The sequence below is a fragment of the Falco peregrinus genome, chromosome W, assembly GCF_023634155.1.
Source record: "Falco peregrinus isolate bFalPer1 chromosome W, bFalPer1.pri, whole genome shotgun sequence".
NCBI classification, from domain to species: domain Eukaryota; kingdom Metazoa; phylum Chordata; class Aves; order Falconiformes; family Falconidae; genus Falco; species Falco peregrinus.
The window spans coordinates 26,151,286-26,178,559 of NC_073743.1; the positions used below are offsets into that span (position 1 = coordinate 26,151,286).

A 27,274-nucleotide genomic window follows, 5' to 3' on the forward strand; every position below is an offset into this window, starting at 1 on the left:
TCTCATGGTTCTAATAAATGCTTTTACTTCTACTATAAAAAACTGCTGAGCAGTTGGTGGTACTATGTAGTACTGTGCAAATGAAACTATGGATTATAAAGCTGTATTAGCAGTACATGGAGATTATGAAAGGCTGTAAGAGCTTCTTTTATAACAAGAAGCTGATTGAGCTAGGGAAATATAATATACTGGTTAGGAAACTTTCTTACATGATACAAATACAGTTAAAGAGAGTATGTAATTAGGAATTTGCTCAAGGAAGTCTTGTCAGAGATGTCCCAGGTAGTTTAGAATAATAGATGAAAGTGCACTCCAGTCTGGATGAGGATTTTTCAACATTTAGACATATGACAATTAGCCTGATTTTCTTCCTTTTAAACAAAATAGTAACAACCTTCTATTAATTTTAATTGAGCATTTAGCACAGTTGAAAAGCAGTTGAATTACTTGGCATTTAATCTCATCTATCCTTAAATGTTGTTACTGATGTGGCTGAAATTTCAAGCAAGTTAAAGTTTTGAAACAGTTACTTTGCTGGTGTTCTATGTAGCTCTTGCTTCCTGCTTACTTTTTTCATTGTATGTGTCAGCACTAAATGACCCATGGTTATTTTCTAAATCATCATTAGATTTTCCAAGTAGTTTGTGAGGTAAACTCATCCTTTCTTCATCTGTTTGACCTTTATTTATTGAAAGGATGGGAGACTCCATGCTTCTCTCTGCTGGAGAAGCTGCCACTTTTTCCAGAGATTCCTCCAGCTCATGTCTGAGTTCATCTTCAGAATCTTCAAAATTTCTGTACAGTAAAAAAAAAGATAATTATATTAATTAAATACATCCTTGTTACAAGCCTTTCCCCTTTCAAGGTCTTTGAGATTTTTTTAAATACTTTATAAAGAATATACAAGCAACACACACAATATGAACTGTTTCTTCTTCCTCTGTAAGATTGTTTACCTGTATTTATAAGGTAAGAGAACAGGAGTTGCAAAGCCATGTTAATACTTCTGCATAACCTTTTTAATAACCATGTTGGTATGTGACCTACTAATTTACAGAATTAAAAATTAAATTAGCAGACTGTAAACCAAGTAAATTTTCTTCACTTGTGAATTTAAAAGAACAGAAGAAAAGCTTTAGGCAATGCAGCCTGTCATTTCATGAAAACGGTTGTATGCATTTTTTCTTCTAATGTGCTTGACTTACGTGTCTTCATCATCTGATCTTGGTTCAAGTCTGCCTTCATCAACAGCAACAGCAAAGTATGCTTCTGAATCATCTTCCTTGTTTTCTTTTGGAGGCAACATAGTTAATCTTTCTTCTGGAAAGGAAGAGAAACATTCCTTTATTTGTGTATTAGCTAACTATAAAAGTCTACATAAAGTAATAGCAAATATGTAAATGCTTGATTATTTTTTTTGGTTGTTGTTCAGATTACAACTATGTTAATACCATGCTTCTGTTGATCACACATTTTAGTTAGTGTTTTGTAACTTCTGCATAGTGAAACCTAATGTGTTTGTAGATCATAACCAAAGGACTATAAAAGAAAGAAAGATGATATAATGTTAGTATGTTTAAGTTCCCAATACAGGGATCTGCATTTTCAATGGAAAACTTAGGGGAATATTGTTTGAGAAGGACTGAAAATTACTGCTTGGATGTACCTATGGTTACCTAAAAATGCTCACTTTCGAAGACTGAAGGGCAACCTTAATCTGAAGGTGGGAGAACAATGCTAAGAGTTGTTCTAATATAAAGACTAAACCCTGCATGTGATCCAACAGAGATCTGTCAGTTTGGGTAATGCTGTACTCCACAACGTCAGCTTTAGTAGCAGGGCAGAATGGGGTATTGAGAGAGTGCCATATTTTAATAAATGTAACTAATAAAAGTAACAGCAATTAGAATACCTGTGTACTTATTCTTGCTTTGGCCTATGAACTGCTGACATCAGTGAAAAGTGGTCTGAATTTCATTTTGGTTTGGGGTTTGAGTTTGGTTTTTTTTTAATGTGTAAGCAATAAAGCTAGTCTTTGGAGAGAAATTTAGGTGGTACATTTAGCTGGTTTAGGCTTCAGGATGGGGCAGTTTTAAAAGAGCTTGTTATGCTCTAAGGAAACATCTATGTGAGGCAAAATTAGTAGGAGAATGCTGACTGCACAGCTGCAAATGAAAGACATTTCTCACAATCCATTAAAATTGTTGAAACTTGGTATGTGCAAGTTAGCTGGCTCAGAAGGCCTGTCATCCAATTATACATTCAGTAGATTGGCAATTGTGCATAAAACCACAATGTCCAGTTATATTTACAACATCTTTCTGTGGAAAATACTGTGGCTTTTTAGCAAACAACTTTGATGCAAAGAAAATGTCAATTTTAAAACAGTCTGTTACTTTAGGAAAGTGCACTGCAGTATGAGTTCAACTCAATTTCAGAATTTCAGTGTCTGCTGCATCAGCATGGACCATGTTGTAAAGTAAGTCACCACTGTAGTTTAAGTCGCCATGCACTACAATTTACAGCTGTTGTACAGAAATACATTTATTTGCATAAATGCTTTCTACAGCATACGGTTCTTCAACCTCAACAGTTACAGGGGCTAAATCCAGGTTTGTGGTACCTGCTGACTTGCTGGCAGTAGTAGCTTACCTCTGTCTACCCAAGCAAATGAAAACACGACATATGAAAGTAATAGCCAGTAGGTAGGGCTTGCCCTTTTCCCAGCTATTGAAAACAGCAGCATCCTGAAAGAGGCCTTTCGCTGCCACAGGACAGAGCAGTGGATGCTGGGGCAGGCTGCCCATGTTTTTCTAGTTTGCCTAGTGCTTCAAAATGTTGGTTCTCATCACAGACCCTTTGCCAGTGGTAGAAGAAGTAATACACTAAAGAGAAACTTGCAGAGTTTACAGTAACAAACATCCTACCTATTTCTTCTTCAAGGCAGGTGAAGGAATCATTAGACAGTTCTGCTTTTGCTAAGATATTCAGGAGTGTCCCTGGCGGTGTTTGTTTCCACTGCTTCCTGTTTTCCGGGATGTCTTCAGGCAGATAAGCGTGGTCAGCTGAAGAACAGCAAGGTTCTCGGGTCACTAAAGCATGAGTGTAGCTTGGCACTGTCTTTTTTGCAGATTCAGACTTTCTAGTCTTGACACTGACTTCTTCCTTTTTGGTAATGCTGGCACCTGTATTTTTTTTCCTTTGTGGAATACTCATTAGTTTTCAGTAAGTATTTTATCTGATCAATACCGTAGAGAAAAAAATAGTTTGGACTATCTGTCAGATAAAATTTCTAACACCAGTTTTAATGCTCAAGTAACTGCTTTTTAAGCCTGGAATAGACAGGTGCAACTTTATTGAGCAGTCCTTGCTCTCAAACTTGTTGGCTTCTTCAGGCTGAAAAATCTTCAAAGAATTTCCTGTTTCTTTTGCACCCTAAGCTCTTTTATCTAAGCCAGAACGAACAAGAAGTGGCACATTAATAATATTCTGCTTTGTCATCGCTGTCTATGCAAACTCTTCAGGTTATTTCTGTGTATCTGGGGTGTTGGGAGCATGCTGGAATGCTGGAAGTCACTCCAGTGACTGCAGCAACCAGTCACTGGAGACAGCTGGCTGCCTGGGAACATATGCACTGTTACTGTAACAAACCCAGTGATTAGCCTCTTCTGAAATGGAGCATCACCACAGCCACACCTGTGTGAGCACGCACCTGTGCTTGTGACCCTGCAGCGACACTAGTGTGTGGGGTGAGAGACCAAAACCCCCCCACACCCTGGGATGGCGTTGGCAACTGACTTCTCTAGTTCTTGTTCATTAGCTCAAGGCCCAAGAAAGTGGTGATGGTTAGTTGCATAGACTGGTATTTTTAGCCATCGTTACCCAGGCCACAGAGTGATTCACAAAATGCAGCCCTCTTAACATGCATGAGCAGCACAACATGACTGCAATATTAGAGGGGAAAATGACAACTGCATTCTATGATTTAACACATACAATAACCTCAGTTATTATGAAGTCTTGCAATTAAAAGCCTGCCAGATCATGTGAACATTCTGGTATGGAATCGTTTTGGCAAAGATCTGTAAGTATTCTGGCTGAATTTTACCAGCTCCTTACTTTCACTGAAAACCAAAACTTTCTTACCAAGTTCGTTTTCAGCCATAGGAGGACATACAGATGTGACATCAACATCAGCTAAAAAATTCAGTAATGTCTGAGGTGCTCCAGCTTGCCAATATTTTCTTTCTTATCATCTATGTCATTGGACTCTAAGGGGAAGAAAAAGAGAAGGCAAAGCTATTATTATTTTTTTTAAAGTAGATTTCGGTGTGATTGTAACATTATGTGATATAAAAACAGAGCTCATCAGATAAACTTGCTCTAGCCTGGAGTTACTGAATGTACCTAACTCCTATGTAATTTTCAGGATTAATACTCAGCACTGCATTTCCCCAAGAAATACCTGTTTGGTATCCAGATACTTCTTCCAAAGCTCTGTCCATATGAGCTTCATAAACTTCCACCACTTTCTCCTTAAGATTCTTACCATCCACAAAAGTTAAAGTCTTACTGAGTTTATCTAGTACCTGAAAAAACAATAGCTTACTTTGGAAAGAGAAAACAAATATGGTACAATAACTAATCACTTCTTATTTTACTGTGTTTGTGAGCCATTCTCATGTATGCACGGGAAAACTATGTAACAAAAAGCGAAGCAGCAAAATTCAAAAGTCACATTGTGAGTTGTGTATCAGAGGGCTTCATGGAGCTCTGCAGAGGTGTGAAACAACAGAATGACAAAACAGTGCTTGATAAATTAAGAATATATATACCAGAAAGAAATTGTATTTTTGATGTTGCTGTTACAAATATTTTTAAAAATTCTAATATACTAACAAAAATCTTAATAGGTACCTGTTACATGTTGATCAGCCACAAATGTCATTTTAATAAATGAAATCACACATGTTTTCTGTAGTCTCACTTCCACTTTTTCTACATAACAACTGGTTCATCACAATGTTATTCTTGCTTTGTGATACAATACTAGTGAAAATAAACATAAATGTACTAAAACAATTCAAATCAAATTTGGCATTCTCAGACTAACTCAATTTTGAGGTGAGTTCTTCCCCTCAAGCCCAATTAAAAAAATTTAAATATCTGCACTCCTTTCATCTTTTACCATGTGAAGGATTGATCCATATATTATCCAATTTTCCTCTGAGTAATTATCTTCTTCAAGAAGGTCATATATATGCAATATGTCAACAAATCCTCAATAGGAAGCTTCATTATAACAAAGGTAGAGGATTATGGTAATGGAAACAAACCTTAGATACTGGAGCTACTGTCATGTTTCAGATTACTAATGTAAATGCTTTGAATATAACTACAACATACCTCTGCTTCTTGAATACTGTCTTCCTCAGGAACACATACATCTAAATTAATTTCAAACTTTACTCCTCCCTGAAGAAAATTATCACACTTCATTAATTCATTTTATTAAATAAAAACATTTAATTAAATGTACACAGTTTATATAGTACTACAAACTTGAAAGTTATTCTTCTATTGAAAATACATTTTATTTAACAATATTTTTCTTCTATTTAACAAAATCAAAGTTGAACAAATTGGAAAAAAATAGACTTCTCTAAATACAATTTATGGATATTTTCAAATGAAAAAAAAGTGGACTGCATCCACTTTTGATTTTAAGGAAAGGTGTCTTTAATAATCATTTAATTCAAATCCTTGCAATACACAGAGTTGGTTCTTACAGCTGGCTCTCAACCAGTATTAAAACTTGAATACTGTACTGCTTTCGTGCAATATTTCACAACAGACCTTGAGTCCACTTCATAATAATCTCAGAAACTTTCCTGATATCTTATGTGCATTTCCATTCAACTGCCATCCCCTTCTATAATTTAAAAAGCACTATAGAGAATAATTCTATAACAAAATGTTAAAAAATTAGCAGCCTGACTTGACTTCACTTAAACTATGAGTAAACATGAGTTCCCATACACTACTAATGCAGTTTGATATAAAGATGAGTAGGTAGAGATTGACTACTATCTGGGAATATCTAAAGGGAGTCTCCCTCAAATGATCTGAAAACCTCGGTTATTTTCTTAGGGATTCTATCTTCTCATATAAACTTCTAACAAACAGTTGACGAGCACTCTCAATTGACTCACAAATAACTTGATTTCCAGAGCTACTGTGATAACACAATCATTTGAAACATACAGACATAAGAAGAAAGTGGAAAAAATACAGAAATGAGGATGGTTACCTTTGGTTTATGTTTCTTTTCTAAGATTTGCTGGTCTTGACTATACTGGAGTCTGACTTGTTTAAAGTTTTTTTCCATGTCCTGGAAGGAGGAAAAACCCCAACTTTAAAACACACTCTGGAACCAGTTTATGTCTATACCCTGTAAAAAAAGACTTAAGTAGTAAATGTAGTCACTGATTTCCTTGTATATGTATCTGTAAGAATATTCCATTTGTTGCCTTATCTAGACTCTAATACTGAAAGACATTATAATTCTGGCTTATCTGGCAAATAGAAAAATGGGAAACCTAGCATAAACTGCAAACCTCTGATTTTTCAAAAACCTATGTTAGGAGGATACAGTACTGTGTCAAGAAAAAAGTAATACATCTTTTATTTTTTATGAGCAAGATGACTCATGCTGATTTCATTCTGGAAAACTTTGGAAGTTATGAAAGTCAAGATTATAATAGAAACCAATGCCTGCAGAAAGTATAGCCATGTTTCATAGTATCTTCTTTTCTGGTAGCACCTGAAAAATACCTAATTACTCCTTTTCATATTCCTTTATCCTATGTTAGAACCTGTCAGATAAAAGCAAAGTAAAGAGTTGTATGCTGCTCCTTCAGTGATCTGCTGCAAGTAGGGCACATCCTCAGCCTCAGATGAAACGACTACAATTCACAGATTTTACTTTTTTAAAACATATATACAGTTTCTCCAGTAGACTGAGTGCCCATGAACTAAGGTGACATCAAGCAGGTGCAAAATCTAGTGTTTCTTTTTCATTATCATGTGTTTCCCATTAAATCACAGGGAATATAATTTCTGTCCTATCATGGCTCTGGCTGCCTACAACCTACATCACATGATGTGTGAATTCATTTTAGTAAAAGCCAGATCCATGATCTGTGAAAACCACTGAATAGAATCCTACTAATATGGTCAGGTTTGGCCCAAGTTCCGGGTGCAATAGGGTAGCAGAATCTGTCACCAGTTTATGTGGCAGTCTCCCTCTTGCTACTGGACAGTGCAGGAAGTTCTACATCAAACAAAACAAAACAAAAAAAAATGAGGCAAATCCTGACTGAAGAATCCTAGTAGCTAGACCAGGGCTATTTTCCCTTCAGAATAGACTGGGAATTTTCACACTGAGATCAATTTGCATAAATTGAGGCATTCATTTCACTTGAAGAAAAGTGGACTTCTTTCTGTAGAACTCCATGTGGTCTGGAAAACTCATCCAGTGTTCACAATGTCAATATTGGGAAAGTGGAACAATTCTGAAACTTTCCAATTGCTGGAAACAATTCCAGCAGGTGTGTTGGTAGTGCTTGATGAGAAAGAAGTGAAGGAGTGCTGTAGCTGGAAAGCTTTGGCTCTGTCTCTTCCTCCCGCTTCTCCCAAATTTTTAAGTAAGGACTAAGGACTCCACATAAAACTGAATTCTAACTTCCCACACAGTGCTACTCTGGGCTGTCATGAATCGCTGTACCTTCGGTACAGAATTTTCATAAAAGACTTGCACTGTGAGTGGTTGCTTCTTTGCTTAGAAAGCAAGGAAAAGAAACACACAACAAAAATAAATTAAGTAAAAGTACATCCTAATATTTACAGATGAAACAGAATTACCAAAACAAGTCAGGGCTCCACCAAAGAAATTTTCCAGGTTATTCATGAAGGGAACCTAGGGAGACTTTTACATATGGTGCAAGCATCAGATAAGATTTAAGCTTTACCATTTTTCAGATTTGTCACAGAGAGTGAATCAAAGACCATGTGGGACTTGCATAAAAAATTCTATTTAGACTAGGAGATGATACTGATACCTGAAGTGATTCTTCTCCTGTTCCAGCTGTATCCTTGATTTCAGACTGGTCCTCAGCTTTTCCTTGCTTCACAACATAGGTTTTATCTTGTATTTTTTGATTCTCCTAGGGAACATTTTTATCAAATGTTAATTTCAATTTCTAATTATGTGTACTAACTTATAAAAGAAAGAGGAAGTATGACTGGGTGTATGTTTGAGCTTTGTTACCTGGAGTACTCCTGCTCTAAATCTGAATTCTTTTATATCACTGTGGTATTCTTCCCGAATCTTCTGCAATTGTTTCAGATACTCCTATTAAAGAACAGTAAGGTAGAACACATATATATTAGAAATACAGAAATAACACTAGCTAAACAGAATATTATATGGATATCAAACTGTGTATATATGAGAAAAAGGGATCCTTATCCTTTACTGCCAGCTTTAAAGATTGCCTGATACTTCCTCTTAGAGGACATTTTTGAGTTATAACTCTTTCAGACTAACCTTTTTGAAGTTTTGCAGACAGTTTCATGCTACCTTTTCTGCAGAGTTATATCTAAACCAGCTAATTCCAAGAATGACCTAAGGACTTGCTGAGTAATGATGCTAAGGTTGCAATCCAAATATAGAGGACTGGAAATTAGGAGGACAAAATATTATATAATATTTATTGTATTACAACCGGCTCCCCAAAATGAAACAAAACCTGGTAATCTTTTCTTGAAGAAGCTTCAACATTCCTATGCTTTGTAGCAAAAACTTCAAATTTGGCCAAAACATAGTTTTTATGTTAAGGACATCTCTGTACTGCTTATATGAGTTATCCCAATTTGCCCATGTTTCAAAAGGACAAATCTATAAAATTTAATTTTTTGGCATATTTAGGACAGACTTTGTGAAATTTAACAGCAAAAGTCTCTGAAGAATATGTCCATGACTGTGGATAACTGGCTAGCTGAAAAGGGTCACATAGACATAGTCCAGCTGGCTGGACAAAAATGCACATCGCTCTCAGCCTATCTGAAGTAAAGCAAAATACACTGTCTTTGGCTGTCCTTGTTACACAGTAACAGGAAGATCGCGGTGGGAAAAGAATGTTGCAGGTGGGAACAGATAACTACAGAAGAGAAACTAGGGGCGGGCTTGGTATTTAGGCAACTAACCAATAATGAGCTTAACTTTTGTAATATGTATGAGCTAATTATAACAAGGCATAAAAGGTGACTGTAAGAGACAATAAACGAAGTCTGCTGATCACTCATATTGAGCGACTGTGTCTTCCCTCCGTCGCGACAAATGGCGCCCGAACAGGGACCCTAGAGAGGGCTGAACCTGCGAGCCACGGTTCGACAGAGATTCGGGTACCGGTCCTGAAAGCAGCGCAGGAGGCGGAAGGGCACAGTCCCCGCGCCCGGGAGCACCTACAGAGGGTCCCGCCGGCCACGCGTCGCCGAAGTCTCGCAAAGGCTGCAACAGCGCTGACGAAGGTATGGAGGGACAAGCGACGTACGATTCGCTCATATGCTTTTTAGAAAAGCGGAGCGTTCGGGACATAGATTGTAAAAAGGAATTACCCGGGTTATTAGCGTATGGGATAGCATCCGGGACCCCCGCGGCAGCGGCGAGCGGCGGCGCAGCCCGGCAGGCCCCGTCCCGGCCGCGGTTTCTCTCCGAGGCGGCACCATCCCCCCCCCCTCCGATCGGCGCCATGGCGATGCAAGCGGCCAAGCGAGCTGACATCTGGCTGCCCCCAGAGGTCAATCGGATCCTTTATATTCGGAACCTGCCGTATGAAATCACAGCGGAGGAAATGTATGATATCTTTGGGAAATACGCACCTATTCGACAAATCAGAGTTGGAAACACTCCTGAAACAAGAGGAACAGCTTAAGCTTCTCAAGGAAAAATACGGAATTGATTACAAACCCACCAAAAAAACCAAACAAAAAAAAAAGTGCTTCAGATGTCCCCTACAAGAAATGGGTTTCTGCTTTGAACTGGCAAACATCTCTGTGCTTAAAGAGAAGCCTTTTTGCCTTGATGGAGATAATTTATGCTGTATTCTGTATTTATGCTGTATTCTGAATGTGGAAATTGGTTGGGACTAGGAGGCTGGCTTAAAGGCATTTTGCAAACGGGATTATTATTTTTGATCATTATTGTAATAATAGTTTTTTGATCAAAACCAGCCAAAATTATTTGTAAGCATTAGGCATATCTGAAGAGAATGCCTTTATTTGAATCAGCAGTTAAGGTGTAGTTTAGTCTGATGCTGTGGTTTTATCTGCTTCTGGTGAATTTTTGAAGTGATGAAAACAGAGATACAAGGTATACTAAGAGTTATGAGGTAATAAGGTAATAATCTAAGTAAGGGTGCTGTCTTTTATATCTACAAGTGCAATATGCTTTTATGTAGCAGAGAGAAACTTTGACAATAATGTTGCTTGAGCGAGATGTGCATGTGACAACTTGGGAAAAGGGATATCACAACTGGAGTGCAACAGTGTTTCTATGTCTGGCAGAGTGAAATCTTTCAAGGCCTGAGTTTAGACAGTCTAAAATAAATTGTTAGTATTCAGAAAACCCGTCTTAAGCCTCTTTTGCTTACATAGTGTTATGGAAGTCAACTGCTATTGTAGAGAATTAATGATTTTTTAATACATATTAACAAATACTACTATTTTAACTTGAGGCAGTTGAGTGAGAAATACTCACGTGTAGCATCTGAGGGGATGTCAGCATAAATCGCACTTACAGTAAGACTGCATTTTTAATTACTGTACTCGTTAAGATTCGATGATGCCATAAGGCTAAGGCCTTTTATCACAGATTGGTTCTGAACTAAAAGGTGTGTGCACATGTAGATATGCACATTTGTGTTATTTTCCTTAATTGGCTACAAAATAATATAATTAGGTTGGGGACTAGATCTTGGGAATTTGTCTATTATACTTCTGTTTGTTAAGGAACGTGCATAACACACAGCACCCATATAGGCTTGGCTTGTGGCACAGTTGTCAAATTTAGCATAGACATTCAGACAGATAAGCAACGTACTCTTCTTGTGTGTATCACCTACAAGCCATTATGGCTTAGTGTGTAAATCTGTACGTAACTATTGAAAAATCCACTTATGAATGTATATAGCTTAGAACTAATTTTTCCCCTTTGTTAATTCTTTGATATCAATGAGGTATTCTTCAGAAAATGTAGGGACTGGTTGGTTGCATAAGGGCAGTTGTTATTTGGACAGAAAATTGTTAATGGTCAGGGATTTTCCACTAAAATATTTGCAAATATTCCTGGTCAAACATCAGTTTGGTTTCTTTTGGGGTTTTGAGCTTGCATTAGTCCATGTTCAGAACTGTAAAATTACCTTTGAATTTTTTAAACTTTTTATATCACTGGAACAGAAAGAGCATCTGAATTAAAGCTTCAAGCTAACTTTATTTTTCAAGTATTTCAGGAATTATACTTCTGAACTGAGATTTTATAAGTTGGCTGTGTATTTTCCTGTGTTAAAACGCTGTTATTGAAAATGGTCAACCAGGCCTATGTCGCCCAAAATAAAAACGGGGGAATTGTGGATAACTGGCTAGCTGAAAAGGGTCACATAGACATAGTCCAGCTGGCTGGACAAAAATGCACATCGCTCTCAGCTTATCTGAAGTAAAGCAAAATACACTGTCCTTGGCTGTTCTTGTTACACAATAACAGGAAGATTTCGGTGGGAAAAGAACGTTGCAGGTGGGAACAGATAACTACAGAAGAGAAACTAGGGGTGGGCTTGGTATTTAGGCAACTAACCAATAATGAGCTTAACTTTTGTAATATGTATGAGCTAATTATAACAAGGCATAAAAGGTGACTGTAAGGGACAATAAACGAAGTCTGCTGATCACTCATATTGAGTGACTGTGTCTTCCCTCCGTTGCAACACATGACGAGTATGTTCTTATGCCAAAGTCTGACCATAATGTAAAAGTTGATATATTCATATTTATTCTGGAACCTTCTGATAACTCTAAGATAGAAGATTAAATGTATTTACATGTGTTCATTTAAGAGCGAAGCATCAGTTTGTTTTCTCTGTCACCCAAAATCAAACCAGAAAAGTATATTGTTTCTGTATAAAATGATCTCCAAAAGTAGTAACATACCAGGGAAGTAGTATGATCACATACTATTATATCACACTCTAAATGTCCTAGTACGACTTACGGACAATGAATATACATACATGAATAGTACATGTATCACTATTTTCTCTGTTTTGTAAATGTGAGGATCTATTGTCTTCCAACATTAGTTTGTTCAGTGATGTAACTCCTCTGATCTCAGTAGGTGAAATTAAGGCCATAGTTTATAAAATGATTATGAACATCAGCTTTTGTGCAAGTCTTAACCACTTTATGCAAGATGGAACCAGATGCAAACAGCTTATATTTTCCTAGTGGTTAGATGGAAAAGAATCAATTATTATGTAAAGAATACTACCATCAAGAAGTGTAAGAAGACAGCTTTAAGCAGCTCAGGAGGTGTCCTGGTTTCAACTGGGATAGAATTAATTTTCTTCCTAGTAGCAGGTACAGTGCTGTGTTTTGGATTTAGTATAAGAATAATGTTGATAACACACTGATGTTTTAGTCATTGTTAAGTAGTGCTTACTCTAAATCAAGGACTTTTCAAGTTTCCATGCTCTGCCAGTGAGCAAGTGCACAAGGAGCCAGGAGGGAGCAGAGCGAGGACAGATGACGCAAACTAGCCAAAGGGATATTCCATACCATAGAACATCAGAGGGTTGTGCTGCCATCCAGAGGGACCTCAACAGGCTGGAGAAATGGGATGACAACTTCAGTGGAGTTCAACAACAGTGTAAAGTCCTACACTGCACCAGTACATGCTGGGGACTACCCAGCTGGAAACCAGCTTGGCAGAAAAGCACCTGGGGGTCCTGGTGGACACCAAGTCGACCATTAGCATGCCCTTGCTGCAAAGAAGGTGAATGGTATTCTGTCCTGCATTAGACAAAGCATTCCCAGAAAGTCAAGGGGATGATCCTTCCGCTCTGCTCAGCAGTGGTGAGGACACTCCTGGAGTGCAGTGTCCAATTCTGAGCTCCCCAGTGCAAGAGAAACATGAACATACTAGAGAAAGTCCAACAAAGGACCACAAAAATGATTAAGGGACTGGAGCACTTCTCATATAGGGAAAGGCTGAAAGAGCTCAGACTGTTTAGCCTAGAGAAGGCTCAGATGGGATCTTATCAAGATACCTGAAGAGTGGGTGCAAAGACAGCGGAGCCAGGCTCTTTCCAGTGGTGCCCAGTGACAGGACCAGAGGCAATGGGTACAAACTGAAACACAGGAGGAAACACTTTTTCACTGTGAGGGTAACCGAGCACTGGCACAGGTTGCCCAGAGAGGTTGTAGAGTCCCTATCTTTAGAGATACTAAGAAGTTGTCTGGACATGATCCTGGGCAACCAGCTCTAGAGGACCCTGCTTGAGCAGGGGTGCGGATGAGATAACATCCTGAGGTCCCTTCCAACCTCAAACATTCTGTGATTCTATGAATTCTGAAGCAACACGTTCAAAGTATGACCCTGCAACTCTGCAAACCATTTGCTTCATTTGGATGCTGAAAGAATGTGGGAGCTTTCCCAGTGTTAATATCAGAGTATGTCGCATAGATGAAAACACTGTGGACAAAATTCTGCCTTTGATTACAGCAGTGCACAATGAAAGGAAACTTAACCTTCCTAACTTCATCCACCTGGATTTGCATTGGATACACATAAATGTAACTATGAGGAAAACTAAGTCCTATATTCTGCACAGGACCAGTATTATCCATTGGTAGTGTAAGTGATTGCTTGATGGGTGCAGCTCTGGGAACTCCACATTCCCTACCGTCAGTTAATCTACCATAACTGCAATGTGCAATTACTGCTGGGAACTCCCAGATCCTAAATGTGCTTTGCTCTGTGTTCACCAGCACCCAAGGCAGTACTACATGCTCTTGAAGATAAATACAAAGGTATGAAGTGATGCCAAGTAAAAGGCTGGACACAGTATACAGCTGATATCCAGCCTAAGGAAAGAAGGAGGTGGAAAATGAGTGAGGGACACAAGTGGTTGTGAAGAACAGGGGCTTTCTGCTGTAGGGTTTGATCCCAGATTGTTGTACTAAGTATCTGAGACAAGGGCAGTGGGTCCTAGTGGTTTTGCCTGTGAATGGGCTCTCAGAAGGACTGAGGTAAGAGGTTCAGTGTATTTGCTTCTATAGCAAAAATGCAAACACAGAGTTTATTTGCCTTTGTGCAAATAGAAATGCAAAGCATGCCTCATTTTTTTTGTTACAAAGAACCATACTGAAGCTGACTAAATTCAGTGTTTCCCACTTAGACTTTCTGAAACACCTCTTCTGAGGCTTCAGGAGTGCTTAACTGTCTCTACTGACTTGGTGTAGGCATTAAGCTACATTTAATATGTCTTAATGAAGCCTTTCAAAGGGTCTTTTCTAAGAGCAAAAATTTGGCTTCTGAAGATGATTAAACATTACAAAAACACAGATACACAGTACCTGAAAAATAGGCTGTTGCCCTCTTGAAGTAGGTTTCCATTCATTTCTTTGAAATAATTCTTTTTTCTTGACAGGCAGCACCATTCCAGATTCTGGAGAAACTAGGTCCTGTACTCTCCTTTTCTGAAGTTTATATGCTTTTTAAAACCAAAACATTAAAAGGCTACATTCTGTGCATTGCAAACCACAGTACAATGCATGTACCTAACACTGACAGGCTGGGCTAACAAACACTCCTTACATCCCTTCATCATCATCACCATCATCACCATATTTCACATTTCCTAGGCACTCTGCCTTTCATTCTTAGAATGACATCCTTTTGAAAACTTTATGATTTGTCACACTCGTGTAAAGTGGATTTCACTGATTAGTTTTGCAAAGCACACTGAATAAAAGGGAAACCTCTATATCAGAATGCTGATTTCATGCTAGTACCAATAACAGAAAAAAGAAGGTCTGATTGTTAGGCTCAGATTTCATTGGAGGCTAGGTGTCTACCTGCTTAGGCATTCCCTTTTGTAAATCTAGCCCTCGGTATTCTACAAATTGCTAGACAATGTTGTAGCACCTGTGAAATCTGGAAAGAAGGGCTGAAAAGTGAAAAATTTACCTTATCGGTTTCCCATGCAGGAGAATACAAGTACACACCACTCCAGTCTGGTTAGTCAGTATTTAGCAAATACCTTAGCTGCAATAACCAATAGTAATGTCCTTGCTAGGACTAAGTAGTTTCTAAGTTGAGTTTTAAATATTTCCCGAGTAATGACTGTGAGACTATCATGTCTGGGAGATAAAATATATGAAAATTATGAGTATATGACCATAGATATATTTTAAATGCTTAAGTGATATGGTGTTCAGGTGCCTCTGTCCAAATTGCATGAGTCCTGAAGGCAGGTAATCTCACTGGAAGTAACTTCCAAAATAACATGGGTTCTTAAACTACAAAGTACTTTTCTTGAGGAAAAAAAAAATGTTCATAGTGCAGTTAAGTAACTACATATGTTTATTTTCACAAATCTGTTTAAATTAATACTTCCAAAGACAAATTTAAGGCATAATTATGATATACTAAATAATATAGAATTAGGAAAAAGTTATGCTGATAGAAACATGTTCAGCATTTCATACAGAGATACCATTTAGTCTCATTCATGTTTTCTAAGAATGCGCCTATGTAATCTGATCTATCAATGAGCACTAAATCCACACAGATTTCATTGTCTCTCACAACTGAATCTAACTTATAATATTTTGTAAAATACATTTTTATTATTTTTTAAAATACCATGGAGCACATTTTGCAAGATTTTTACACATAGCTTGGAAAAATTAAGTAAGGATGTTTTTCATGTGATGGACCTAAACTGCATCTAGACCGAAGCCTCTCAGTTTTGTAAATTCCATTCTTAAAAGAATTAAGACTAATGTTTCAGCACTTTCCTGTGGCAGCTTTTCTAGCTGAACGTTACTAATGAGCTGGACTTAAAGTTGTCTTTCCCTAAACAGGACAGTGATGCACTGCCTGGGGTGAATGTTTCTGCTGTTGCAGTTCTCTTTTTCTTTTTAATTTTGTGCAAAACTCTTGTATTCAAATGTGCAATAAAGACTGCTGGAGAAAGTTATGCCATCACATATATAACAACTAACAAATGTTAGTGTAGAACTAATGTTAAATAATATTATTAACATTACCTTGTATCAGCTTGGCCCCAAACTGTGATGCTGAAGGTCTTTTTCTATGTATCACAGTGTGACCAAGTTCTTCCTGTGTCATGTGTAAGAAAAAAGGTACCTGACAGAACTGTTTATACTACTTTGATATGTATTTTTCTCTCAGCAAGCAGCAGTACAGGCACTTACCTCAGGGGGCAAATACCTGAGAACAAGCTTCTGCAAGAAGGGCTTCCTTAGAATAGAATTGATAGTTGGTCGATCTCTTGGAGATATTTTAAACAACTGGGAAATTAATATCCTCAGATCATATGAATAGCTGGGAGACACTGGGTGAAAACATCCTCTGCAAATCTTCAGCACCAGCTGGTGCAAACTATGGCCTTCAAACTTAATGAAAACAGTAAAAAGGGGATAGTAAGTACTGCTGGTTGGAAATGACGGACTAGATGCCCCCACTTGAAAAAAGTACTTGCTGACAGAAGCCCTGTGCTATACAAATCCCTTCTTGCTAACCATAGTTTGCTGTGGAAAATTAATATAACCACTCTCTCTGACTGTATTTGCTGGTTACTTGTTTCAGATGCACAGCTTAGGAGGTCTGACAGCTTTTGTACCTGGAAGGCTTTTATTCATACTCTGCTCTCATATAGTAAAACAGAAGCAATTTTTCCAGAATGAAACATGATTTATTTTGCCAAAAGCTGTTCAACAGAGACCTGCATGCATACTGTCTTCACAGTGTTCACCTTCAAAACTTCACTCCACGCAGCTTAGCCTCTGTGTTCTGTGTTCTCTCAGGCACCAAGGTACAATCTTAATTTTTAACAACTAAAGCCACTCAGGTAAATCAGCTTTCTCAGTTCAGCAGATCTCTTAACAGGTCAACATCAATACAGTTTTTTAGGGCCTTAGACAGGCAAAAATAATTTTGAAAGCAAGTTCTTTCTAAAATTACCATTTTATTTACATGGCTGTTTTGAAGGTGGTGTTACCAAAATTTGCCTTAGCTTCACTTGCATTTCCTGTCTACATCAGCATCTGGTCCCTGCCTTCAAATTAAAAAATGGGCAGCAATACAGAATAAAACATATAATATGCATAAGAATTAATATTAATGTTTTCTCACTTTGTGAAATCTGAAATTTTCTTCAGCAATATCCCTTTGCTCACAGCTCAGCCCAATTGCTCTCCCTATCAGAGCTGCTCTGCCATCTCCCACATCCAAGCTCAGCAAAAGGTCAACTTCTGCTGAGCCCAGGAACCTGATCCTTTTCCTGTTGCTGGGATTAGTCTCTGCTGTGTTCCCTTCTCCACATAATACTCACAGGCTGAGGATTATCTGAGGCTCACATCAGGCCGAGGACAACACAGCTTCCTGAAGATGCTATCAGTCTGTTATTTTCTTACATGAATGTGCAAACCTTCAGGAAAATGCTTCTGAGGAACGTCAAACTGCTTTCTGGGGAGATGTGGGCTTCAAATTCTTTAGAAAGCATAGATTGGTATTTTCAAATAGAAATGAGTAAAATTATATGCCTAGACCCTAATCTTGAAATTTGGCTTTAATTCATTTCATTGTTCATCTGCTTTTTGAAAAAGTTTAGTACTTACTAAAGAGTAAATATATGTTCAGTGTGTGTATACACACACACACACACATTGCAGAAATACAACATAATAAATTGTACCTTAATATATACACAACAGACACAATATAAAAAAATTAACACCAGCAGTCATTCTTTAATATCAATAAATGAGCTGAAAATAATTCTATCAGCTGACTATGAATGCTATTATTACTACAGTTTTTCCCAGCTGTCCACTATCTTTTTCAATAATATGATAATGATCTGATCCTGTGGTACTTACAGGATGCTTTAGCGCACATAGCTCATAAAGCACACAGCCAAGAGACCAAATATCTCTGTGAATAAAAAGTCATTTAAGTTTCATGGAAAAGACTGCAATATTTTCATACATATAGTCAGTACCTCTTCTCAGCTCTCAAATTTATTAACATTAGTCCATTACAGATCAACATTGGTGCAACTTTTAATTTTCTTTAAGATGCACTGAAAAGAACAACTAGAAATTTCTTTTTTGTTCTGGTACCAATATTTGTATGATACCTAACTAGGTATTATAATTATAACTGGAAAAGGCACATGACATAAAGAATGTCTACTTACTATTCCTAGCAGGATGAAGGGCAAAGCTGCCTCTGGCTAACTTGATTGTTGAGAAGACAATAAGGGAGTAAACTTGTGTGAATAGCACCTTAGAGCTGAGATGCTAGTCTGGGCTCCAGAACATTTGGTATTGATCACATTTCCCACATAAAGGGGGTCTAGCCTGCTCAACTTTTCAGTGCTTCTCATCTAGTATTTTGTGTTAAACCTGAGTGAGCCTTTAAAATTCTCAGACCTATTTGTCTTTCCTGCAGGTGGCTACTGCAAAGTTACAGAATTGCCAATCTAGCAGCATTAATTTCAGTGTATTTTTATAAATCACAAATGAGTGTATCAAAAATTAATAAACTTGGAACTGAAAAGACACATACTTGCATTGGTTGTTACATGTCGGAAACAAGAGAAAAATTTAGCATTTGATGGAGAGCCAGAGAAAGCAAAGGGAAAAAAAAATCTATTTTACATTTCATGCCACTACTAATAAGGAGTATTAAAAGAGAATGACATTAAACTTTAAAGTACAATAATTTTATTAAAAAATATATAATTATGTTAAGCCTGTAAATGAATTGCAACAAATTAATGATTGCTATATTCTGGACACTAAGTCAAAATTCAACTGACTTGTACAGTATAACATAGTTGTTGTGTACAATTGATACACCTAATTAATGTACACAACACAAAACTTCACAAAGGGTGACGTGAAATTCCTGGTGCCCTGGAGAAATACTGATTTAAACCACGATATCACTAATATAAGTTCTCTCATGCCTGCATGCCCTCATGCACAAGCATATGAAAGAAAGACAGAGACTTACGTTTTATTGTTATATGGCTGATTTTCACAGATCTCAGGTGACAGATAATAGGGGGTCCCTACACAGGTATGGGCAAACTCCATAGTGCTAATGAAACACAATGAAAAAAATGGCTTACACACTGAAAAAGTTTACACGCAATTGAACAAGAGGCTTCTCTACTCCAGGTGAAAAGCCCACAGAGGACATTATTTCTGTTCTCCAAACAGTTGAATAATGGAACACCCCAAGAACTACTTAAGTATTTCCCAGTTCTGTGTAAAAATGACCAACTGTTCTAATAGTGGAGAGTGTCTGCACTTAAACAGAAAGCACAGAATTCCCTTTTCCCTACTTTTCACCAGCACTGTAATCAACATTTTCAAGGAATGTTTATCATTAACACAGAATTCTGAAAGCTGTCAAAGACACTGCAAAATATTAGAAGTCTCCAACATACTCGCTGAAGTAAGAATATGGGAGGTGGTAATCAGTCACACAAGTCAGAAACTGTGGAAGGAGGACGTACTGTTCAGAAACTAAATGAGTAAATGAATTCTAGTTCCATCTCTGGAACTTGTAAAGGTGTAGCCAAATAACACCAGTTGGATTAATTTCACTTGCTTTCAGGTATCTACTCTGTGGATGTCATCAAGAGTCACTGGGAAGTCAGTGGAGAGAAACAGGTACTCACAGAGTGTGATTCCTCTCACTCTATACTAGATGTCAATAAAGTTGTAAGTTACACTTTTTACAGAGTATGTGAAGTCTGAGTACCAGAGGTGCCACAGACACTGCAAGTAAAAGTATTGGACACTATCTTACATATTGGAGAACTGCAATGAAAATGCCTTTTTATACCCCAGAGGAGGAGGAAAAGACAGTCTAAGAAACTTTTTGGGTTTGTGTGGCAAGGTTTTGGTAGCAGGGGGGCTACAGGAGTGGCTTCTTTGAGAAGCTGCTAGAAGCTTCCTCCCCCATGTCCCATAGAGCTGATGGCAGCTGGCTCCAAGACAGATCCACCACTTAGCCAAGGCTAAGCCTGTCAGTGATGGTGGTAGCATCTCTGGGATAGCATATTTAAGAAGAGGGGGTAAAAACTGCACAATAGAAGCTGCAGCCAGAACAGAGGAGTGAGAATATGTGAGAGAAACAGCCCTGCAGACACCCAGGTCAGTGCAGAAGGAGGACAGGAGGTGCTCCAGATGCCAGAGCAGATTCCCCTGCACCCTGTGGTGAAGAGCACAGTGAGGCAGGCTGTCCCCCTGCAGCCCGTGGAGGTCCATGGTGCAGCAGATATCCAAAACCACCTGTGTACTTAATACACGTACACAGTTAGGTACATCTGAAGAAAATGAGCAAATCGCCTATGTTGGTTAAAGTTATCTGTTCTCTTTACTGATGCTGTGTAGACAGAAATGTGGTTAAACTTACACTGACCTAATTTAGGGATAGAAAAAGTTTTAACAAGTGACTTGCAGCACATGGAGTACAAAGCAACTGAGAAGGACTGATGCTAAAGGAGAATCTGCAGAGGAAATTACCTTTCCACAGAAAACCTAAATGGTGGACCTTCTTTGCCACAATATCCTGCCAAGGTCAAAGATAATCAAGCAGCTGAAAAACAGATCAAATTCAAGAACTGTCCCATTGTCAGCATGCCCTCTGGCATGTTTTGGCCACACCAAAAAGCGTTCTTCCTAGACAACATCTAGCCACTATGCAAGACAGGCCAACCTTGCCCCCAAAGTCAGTAAAGATAAGGCCACCCTCTTTGGGAGAACACATTTTGGCTGTATGGATGCATGCCATGCTGTCCCATGCCACTCCCTCTCAGGCCCAGAGAGTCAGTTCTGGCCCTTTTAAAAAAATTAATATAGGCACAGTCTTGGAGGACATACAAAGAAAATATGTACAAACTCTTCTTACACTCTTTCCAAAGTTTGTAGTGCTCTTCGCTTTCTTTTCTATGAGGTGCTAGAAATGATTATCAATGGCTGCAAGAACAGGAGCTGTGCCTCCAGAATCTCTTTAAGTGAGTTCCACAAACAGGGAAAGCCTGGGGCTTCCCCACCCTACCTCATTCGTATACCTCACAGAAGTCCTGTTACTAAGCTAGATATGACTGTGGTTTCATGCAGAATGGCATGTTCTAGGGTAACAGAAAAAAATGTAGCGTCAGAAACTTTGTATCCCAACCTCCTGAACAAGCACAATCCACAAGCAGTTGCACACGTTCAGGTTGCATTTTGAACATTCATAAACAGTCCTATTTGGTGTAGGTCACAGACTAATTAAAAAAGGCGCTTACCTGTTCAACTGTCTTGCTATGCCAAAGTCTCCAAGTTTTGCTACCTTTCCATTATTGCTAAGAAAAATGTTCTGCAAATAAAACCAAAACTGGTATGTGAAAAGAAAACACAGCAGAGCTTCTTAAGCATATTTTTTACAAGACAAAATCACCCCCTTTCTGATACTAATTTTACTACCTCTGCTTTTACATCTCTGTGTAAAATCTTCTGGTCATGAATGTGCTTCAAGCCCAAGGAGACCTGCACAAACCAACTCAGAATCTGCAGTGAAAGTTAAAGGGAACAGATACCTATAAATTTGTGTGACTAATGTCCAATGGGGCATATTACTGAAATACATAAAATTAAGACAACAACAAAATCTAAAATATGTAGAGCATATGCAATGTAAAATGTAGAAATTAATACTTTTTTAGTTAATGTCATAGACTTTTTCTTTCCTTTTTTAGTGCTATCACAAAACTAAATGAAAACAGATATTGGCTCTACTTCCCTTATCCCCATCAAGTTTTCACTGACTGTGACAGGACAAGTACTTGAACAGGGACTGAAGAATCACATCAAAGGACACTAAGAATACTAGACCTTTATTTAGAAATGAGTGAGTTCAAATAACAACCAAGACAGAACTGGGAAGTGCTTCTTAATCCTCAGTGGCGGAAGTCAAACCACCTAGGTATAATATTAGTACTCTTACTGAATGTGGTCCAGAAAAAAACAGAAAAAAAGGGTGAAGGACTGAAATGTGGTGAAATGCAGGTATGAAAAAACCTGCATAATAAGTAAGCACACAGGTTTATCCTTGACCCAGTACAGCTCTTAAGCATATATTTAACTTCAACTATACATGTGTTTTATTGAATAAGGACTTTTGGACTCAATTCAGAAACAAAAATACAATGTGTTTATATGCTTCTCTATTTAGGAAAATTGATGGCCATGAAAGACTGTGATTCAAGTAATAATCTTCTACTTAGTTAATGCTTCACATTAAGCAGATAATTTCCTGAATAGGGCTGATGCCACAAACGATACTTTCTTAGGCATACATTTGAAAATATAGATATTTTAACATGATGTTACACTGAGCAATTTTCTTTCCTTTCTTGACTGGCAGATGTATCTTTATATGTTCTATATATATTTATATATTTACATGTTCTATAATCCATTCTTCTGTCTGTACTTCCTTTCCATTTCTTTGGATATGTATTATTCTGTCTCATTGTCAAGGGGTTTTGTATGTCAGTTCTCTCTTTTGTGTTTTCATGATATGTGGTTTTGTCCTCTATTTGCTCTCATGTTCTCTCTACCTCTAGTATGGCTCACAATAGGATCTTAAAATTCATTATTACTGAACCAGTAATTCACTTCCAACTAACTTCTACACTAAGGAGTTCTTCTTTTACTAAAACAAACAAACAAAAAAGTCACAACACTTCTTTTTTCCCCCCCCTCTTACGCTCTAGAGTATATTTCCACTAACAGGTTTGATACTACCTGTCTAGTTTGTAGGTAAATTTTCATTGTACCTGCAAAAGTAGAAGACTATGCATGATTAAATAACCTCAGAGCTCATTACACTAAGTCCAATATGTAAGAGAAAATTTCCTTCAGAAAGCTTAAGAGTTAGTAAAAAAAGATGAGTAAGTAAGGAATAGTGGGAAATTCTGTTTCTGTGAATTGCAGTACTTATCTTACCTATTTACAAAATAAAATGTAAGTGAACATGGTTCAAAAGCAATCAGATGTATGGGCTTGTTTCTCTGTGCTGGTTTAACAATTTAAATGGCATCAGAGAAATCTTGACCCAAATGAAAAGAATGAGAGATTTACCACTGATTTCAATATAAAGCAGGATATGTCATGATGCAAATAGCATAAAATGAAGAATTCATATGCAATATATCACCCAGTAATTCTAAAATACCATTTAAAAGAAAGTATGGCTTAGTAGGTGTACTACTAATACGAAGAAAAAGTACATCCACAATGGAAGCAGCAGTGGGAGGGAGGGTGGATAAAAACGGCATCAAAATACTGCTAATGAATTAATTTAAGGTCTCACAGCAGTGTGAAACGCAAACTCTAAACTCCCATTAAAATTACCGAAGTTTCTTTTAAACATTCAATAATTTTAATAGGCCAGAAAAGAAACAGTAGCTAGTACCGGACAATTCAAACCATATGTTTTACATGATATGTTCTTTCCTCTAAATATATCTTCTTTCACCTGGTCCTCATCAAAGAGCACTCCATGCTGCATATTTATCCGCTTCATTAAGTCTCCACCATCACAGTATTCCATCACAATATATAGCTTGTTCTTTTCTGAAAGGAAAAGTGTAGAAGAATGGCTGCAGAAGCGTGGCCTTAGAATCTCTGAAGATCTGCACAATCCAGGCCTGGTATTAGAATAGGCCTGTAACCAGAATTGTGCTGAAGTTGCTGTGCTGAAGTTAACAAGAAAGGTAGCCTTGAGCTATTCTTGAATCCTGAGACCAAGTAATTATGTTGTGCCAACAGGCCGTGGCTGTAACAAGCTACAGATAGGGATAGGGAGCGGTATGGGAATATAGGGAGTAACAAACTACAAGGCTGAAGCACAGCAACACAATTAGCTACATGGATAGAATGCTTATTTTAGTCATGATAATTAGGGGTGTGGGAACCGCTCGCGTTTAGAGACTACTAACCAATTATATTTCTGCTTTACGAATATGCATGTGTATCGGTTCTATATAAGTAGTGTTAGAAACTAATAAAGCTGAGCAAGATGCATAACTCATATTGAGTGTCTTCTTGACTCCGGCGAACCCTTCTCCCCGACAGAAAAGTATAATTTTTCCTTTATTCCTTTATTACTCGTTAATACAGCAATAAATTCTGTTTATTCTATACAGTCCTTCTTTCAAAAGGGAGTAGTTAAACCTCTACCTATGCCTCCATTTCAAAGAGTAATCAAGAAAAAATGGACACTTCCAGTGAAACCTGATGCAAAACTAAGATGTGAAAATATATTTAAATGGAGATTCACCAAAATCTTAAATACATGAGAAAATCCTCAAAAGACCACACTGATAGAAAGACAAATGTTCTTACAGGCAATGCTTAGTAGAATGCCTCACAGCTGAGGTTGTTCCCCAATAATTACCAAATATACAGTTAGGCTTAGGGAAAAGGTTAAAAGTAGACAGCGTCCAAACAGCAGAAATAAACAGCAGGGGCCACTTAGTATGGAAACTCACCCTATTCTTAACTCTCTGGGGTCCAGAAGACTACCAGATTTATGTGTCCCTTAAAACATTTACAGTTCTGATCACAGAAAACAATTTGAACACAAGCTGTAACTATAGCATTCGTTACATAAGGCATTGCTTATGACAGATGTCAGCAGGAAAAATAAATATAGGGATTTAGCTTTATGGAGAACAGACTTCCTTCTCTCTCGGTCCTGAAGAATTCTGTATCCTTGAGTGATACCTCAAAATATGGCTCACAACAAAAGACCAACAGGGCCTGTTTCTTGCTATACTCAAAAGCTCTCTTCTTCCATTGAACCTCCTAGAAAAGTCTCATTAAACTCTGGACTTCTATTGAAGATCAAGACTAAAGTCCAACTTAAGCAATGCAGACACGCCAGGATTTAGCATTCATGCCACAATACCTTAGGTCCCACCCACACATATGGAGAGGGCAAGTGATGACTGAATTTGATTCCTTATGTTCATTTTTAGGAGTTGGGACATGTTCCCACTGGTGAGTAAGGGGCTAGGGACAGGCTTAATGTTGGACAATATTAACAAGGTAAGTTTTGCTGCCTATAATCACAAATAAAAGAAAAATGTTTAAAAGTAAACCTTGCAAAGAAGCATAGAAGGTTACAATATTTGCATGCTTCATCTTGGCCAGAAGAATAACTTCTTTCTGAGAGGGGTCTTTTTCTTTCACAGGCATCTACAAGGAATGAAGTAACTATATGCTAGCAATAATATATTTAACTCTTTTACAAAATAGTTATATTGTTTTCAAACCAGTCCCACAAATACAAAAAGACTGTGTACCAAGGGGATGCAGAAATATTATAAAATAAGATGTAAAATAGCAGTTTGCAGTGCTTGCTCGGAAATATATCAGAATATTACCAAAGTTAGAACAACTTATGATATTTTACAAACAGGCAAATGTATACCTTTAAACTTTTTACACAAATGCTATTGCTAAGCTACCTGATGAATAGTTAAACTCTAAAGTTAAACTTCCCTTAAGTATAAAAAAATAAGGGTCTAGATGATTCTTTATTCCTAATATAGGTGATCTCAAAAGAATGAAGTAAAAAGAAAAGAAGTCCTTCATTTTACAGTGTTGTTAGTTCTTGCAATTTTTCGGACAAACTCTTTGCCCTGTTACATTAAATGGAAAACTTCTATTTGGTTCATTGTGATCACACTTTCATCGACATTACTTCTAAAAAATTCATGTCTCTAAGTACCCATCCATCAGAACATTCTCTTGTATTTATAGAAAGTTTCTTACCCTAACTCTTGAGATGAATCAAAGTGCCATAAACAGAAGTGAGAACTGAAAATACTCCGTTGTGAATTACTCATGTCTGAAAATATGGATGAGAGGGAAAAAAAGGAAATGAAAAAGCTTAAGGAAATGTATCACAAAATTGTGATCTGTTATTTCAGCGGCAATAGTTTCATCGTAGTTGAATCATCTGTTATAAAATTTGAATTAGGTAGTGTCACATGTAAGTAGAGAGAAGTTTTGAAAAGAACAAAAATGCAGTAAAAAGTAAAGACTGTTAATACCAAAATACCTGCTTTGCCTATGCTTGCAAAATCACTAAATTAGCAAAGCATACAGTCTTTGGAAAGTTTAACTCTATATAATCAAGATGGAACTCTAAAGGAGACAAAACATAACCCAAGTTCATACCCTAGCTAAATGTAAGTAGCACAATCAGGTAAATAGCTACCATTACCATCCAGGTTTTGCTGGTTTACCTTAGTTAAATCGATCTCTTTGATAACACACTGCTCATTATCCAGTTTTCCCTTTGCCAGGAATATTTTGCCAAAAGATCCTTCTCCAATTTTTTTAATGATTTCATATTTATCCATGGTGTCTTCGTCTTAAAGCAGTGGCTAAAACAAAAAGGTCCCCAAATGAATATTGCATGTAGTCAATGCTGTAACATCTGAGTTTGTACTACTGAAATGGACACTACCTTTTAAGACTGTCATTTTCGTCACATTTTGGTTACATTTTATCACGTTTTTATTTCTGATGTTGATTATTCCTGAATGCCACCTCCTGGAAGTCTGCAATTTATTGCTGATCTACACTTTGAACAAGCAGCAAGTTTATGAGTGTGTCATAAAGAAAAGTTTGAAGCTTAGTCCTAACACACCATGAAGTTAAACCAGTAGAAAGTACTATGTAAGACCATGATGTGATTTTGCAAAGTCTGGCTCATTGTTTCCTGAAGTTAACAATACTGCAGAATTGTTCTTTTAATGGAAAAAAATAAAATTATAATCTATTTCATGTTGATTTAGTTTCAACTAACGTGACCTAATGTTGGCAGCAAAAT

The 27,274-nt window shown here is 37.5% G+C and overlaps 1 protein-coding gene across 1 annotated transcript; it reads right to left on the minus strand.

Annotated features, from left to right (window-relative positions):
• On the minus strand, positions 1 to 27,274 carry LOC129782550 (serine/threonine-protein kinase Nek5-like). The gene is given in 20 exon segments (XM_055792726.1): positions 1 to 795; positions 1,206 to 1,320; positions 2,928 to 3,065; positions 4,147 to 4,239; positions 4,242 to 4,271; positions 4,466 to 4,604; positions 5,407 to 5,475; positions 6,311 to 6,391; positions 8,121 to 8,225; positions 8,330 to 8,413; positions 14,689 to 14,825; positions 16,387 to 16,459; positions 16,555 to 16,755; positions 18,241 to 18,295; positions 19,382 to 19,468; positions 21,672 to 21,742; positions 21,850 to 21,933; positions 23,906 to 24,003; positions 25,533 to 25,629; positions 26,685 to 27,274. Coding segments are annotated over 20 exon segments (2,127 nt in total). The 5' UTR covers positions 26,802 to 27,274; the 3' UTR covers positions 1 to 542.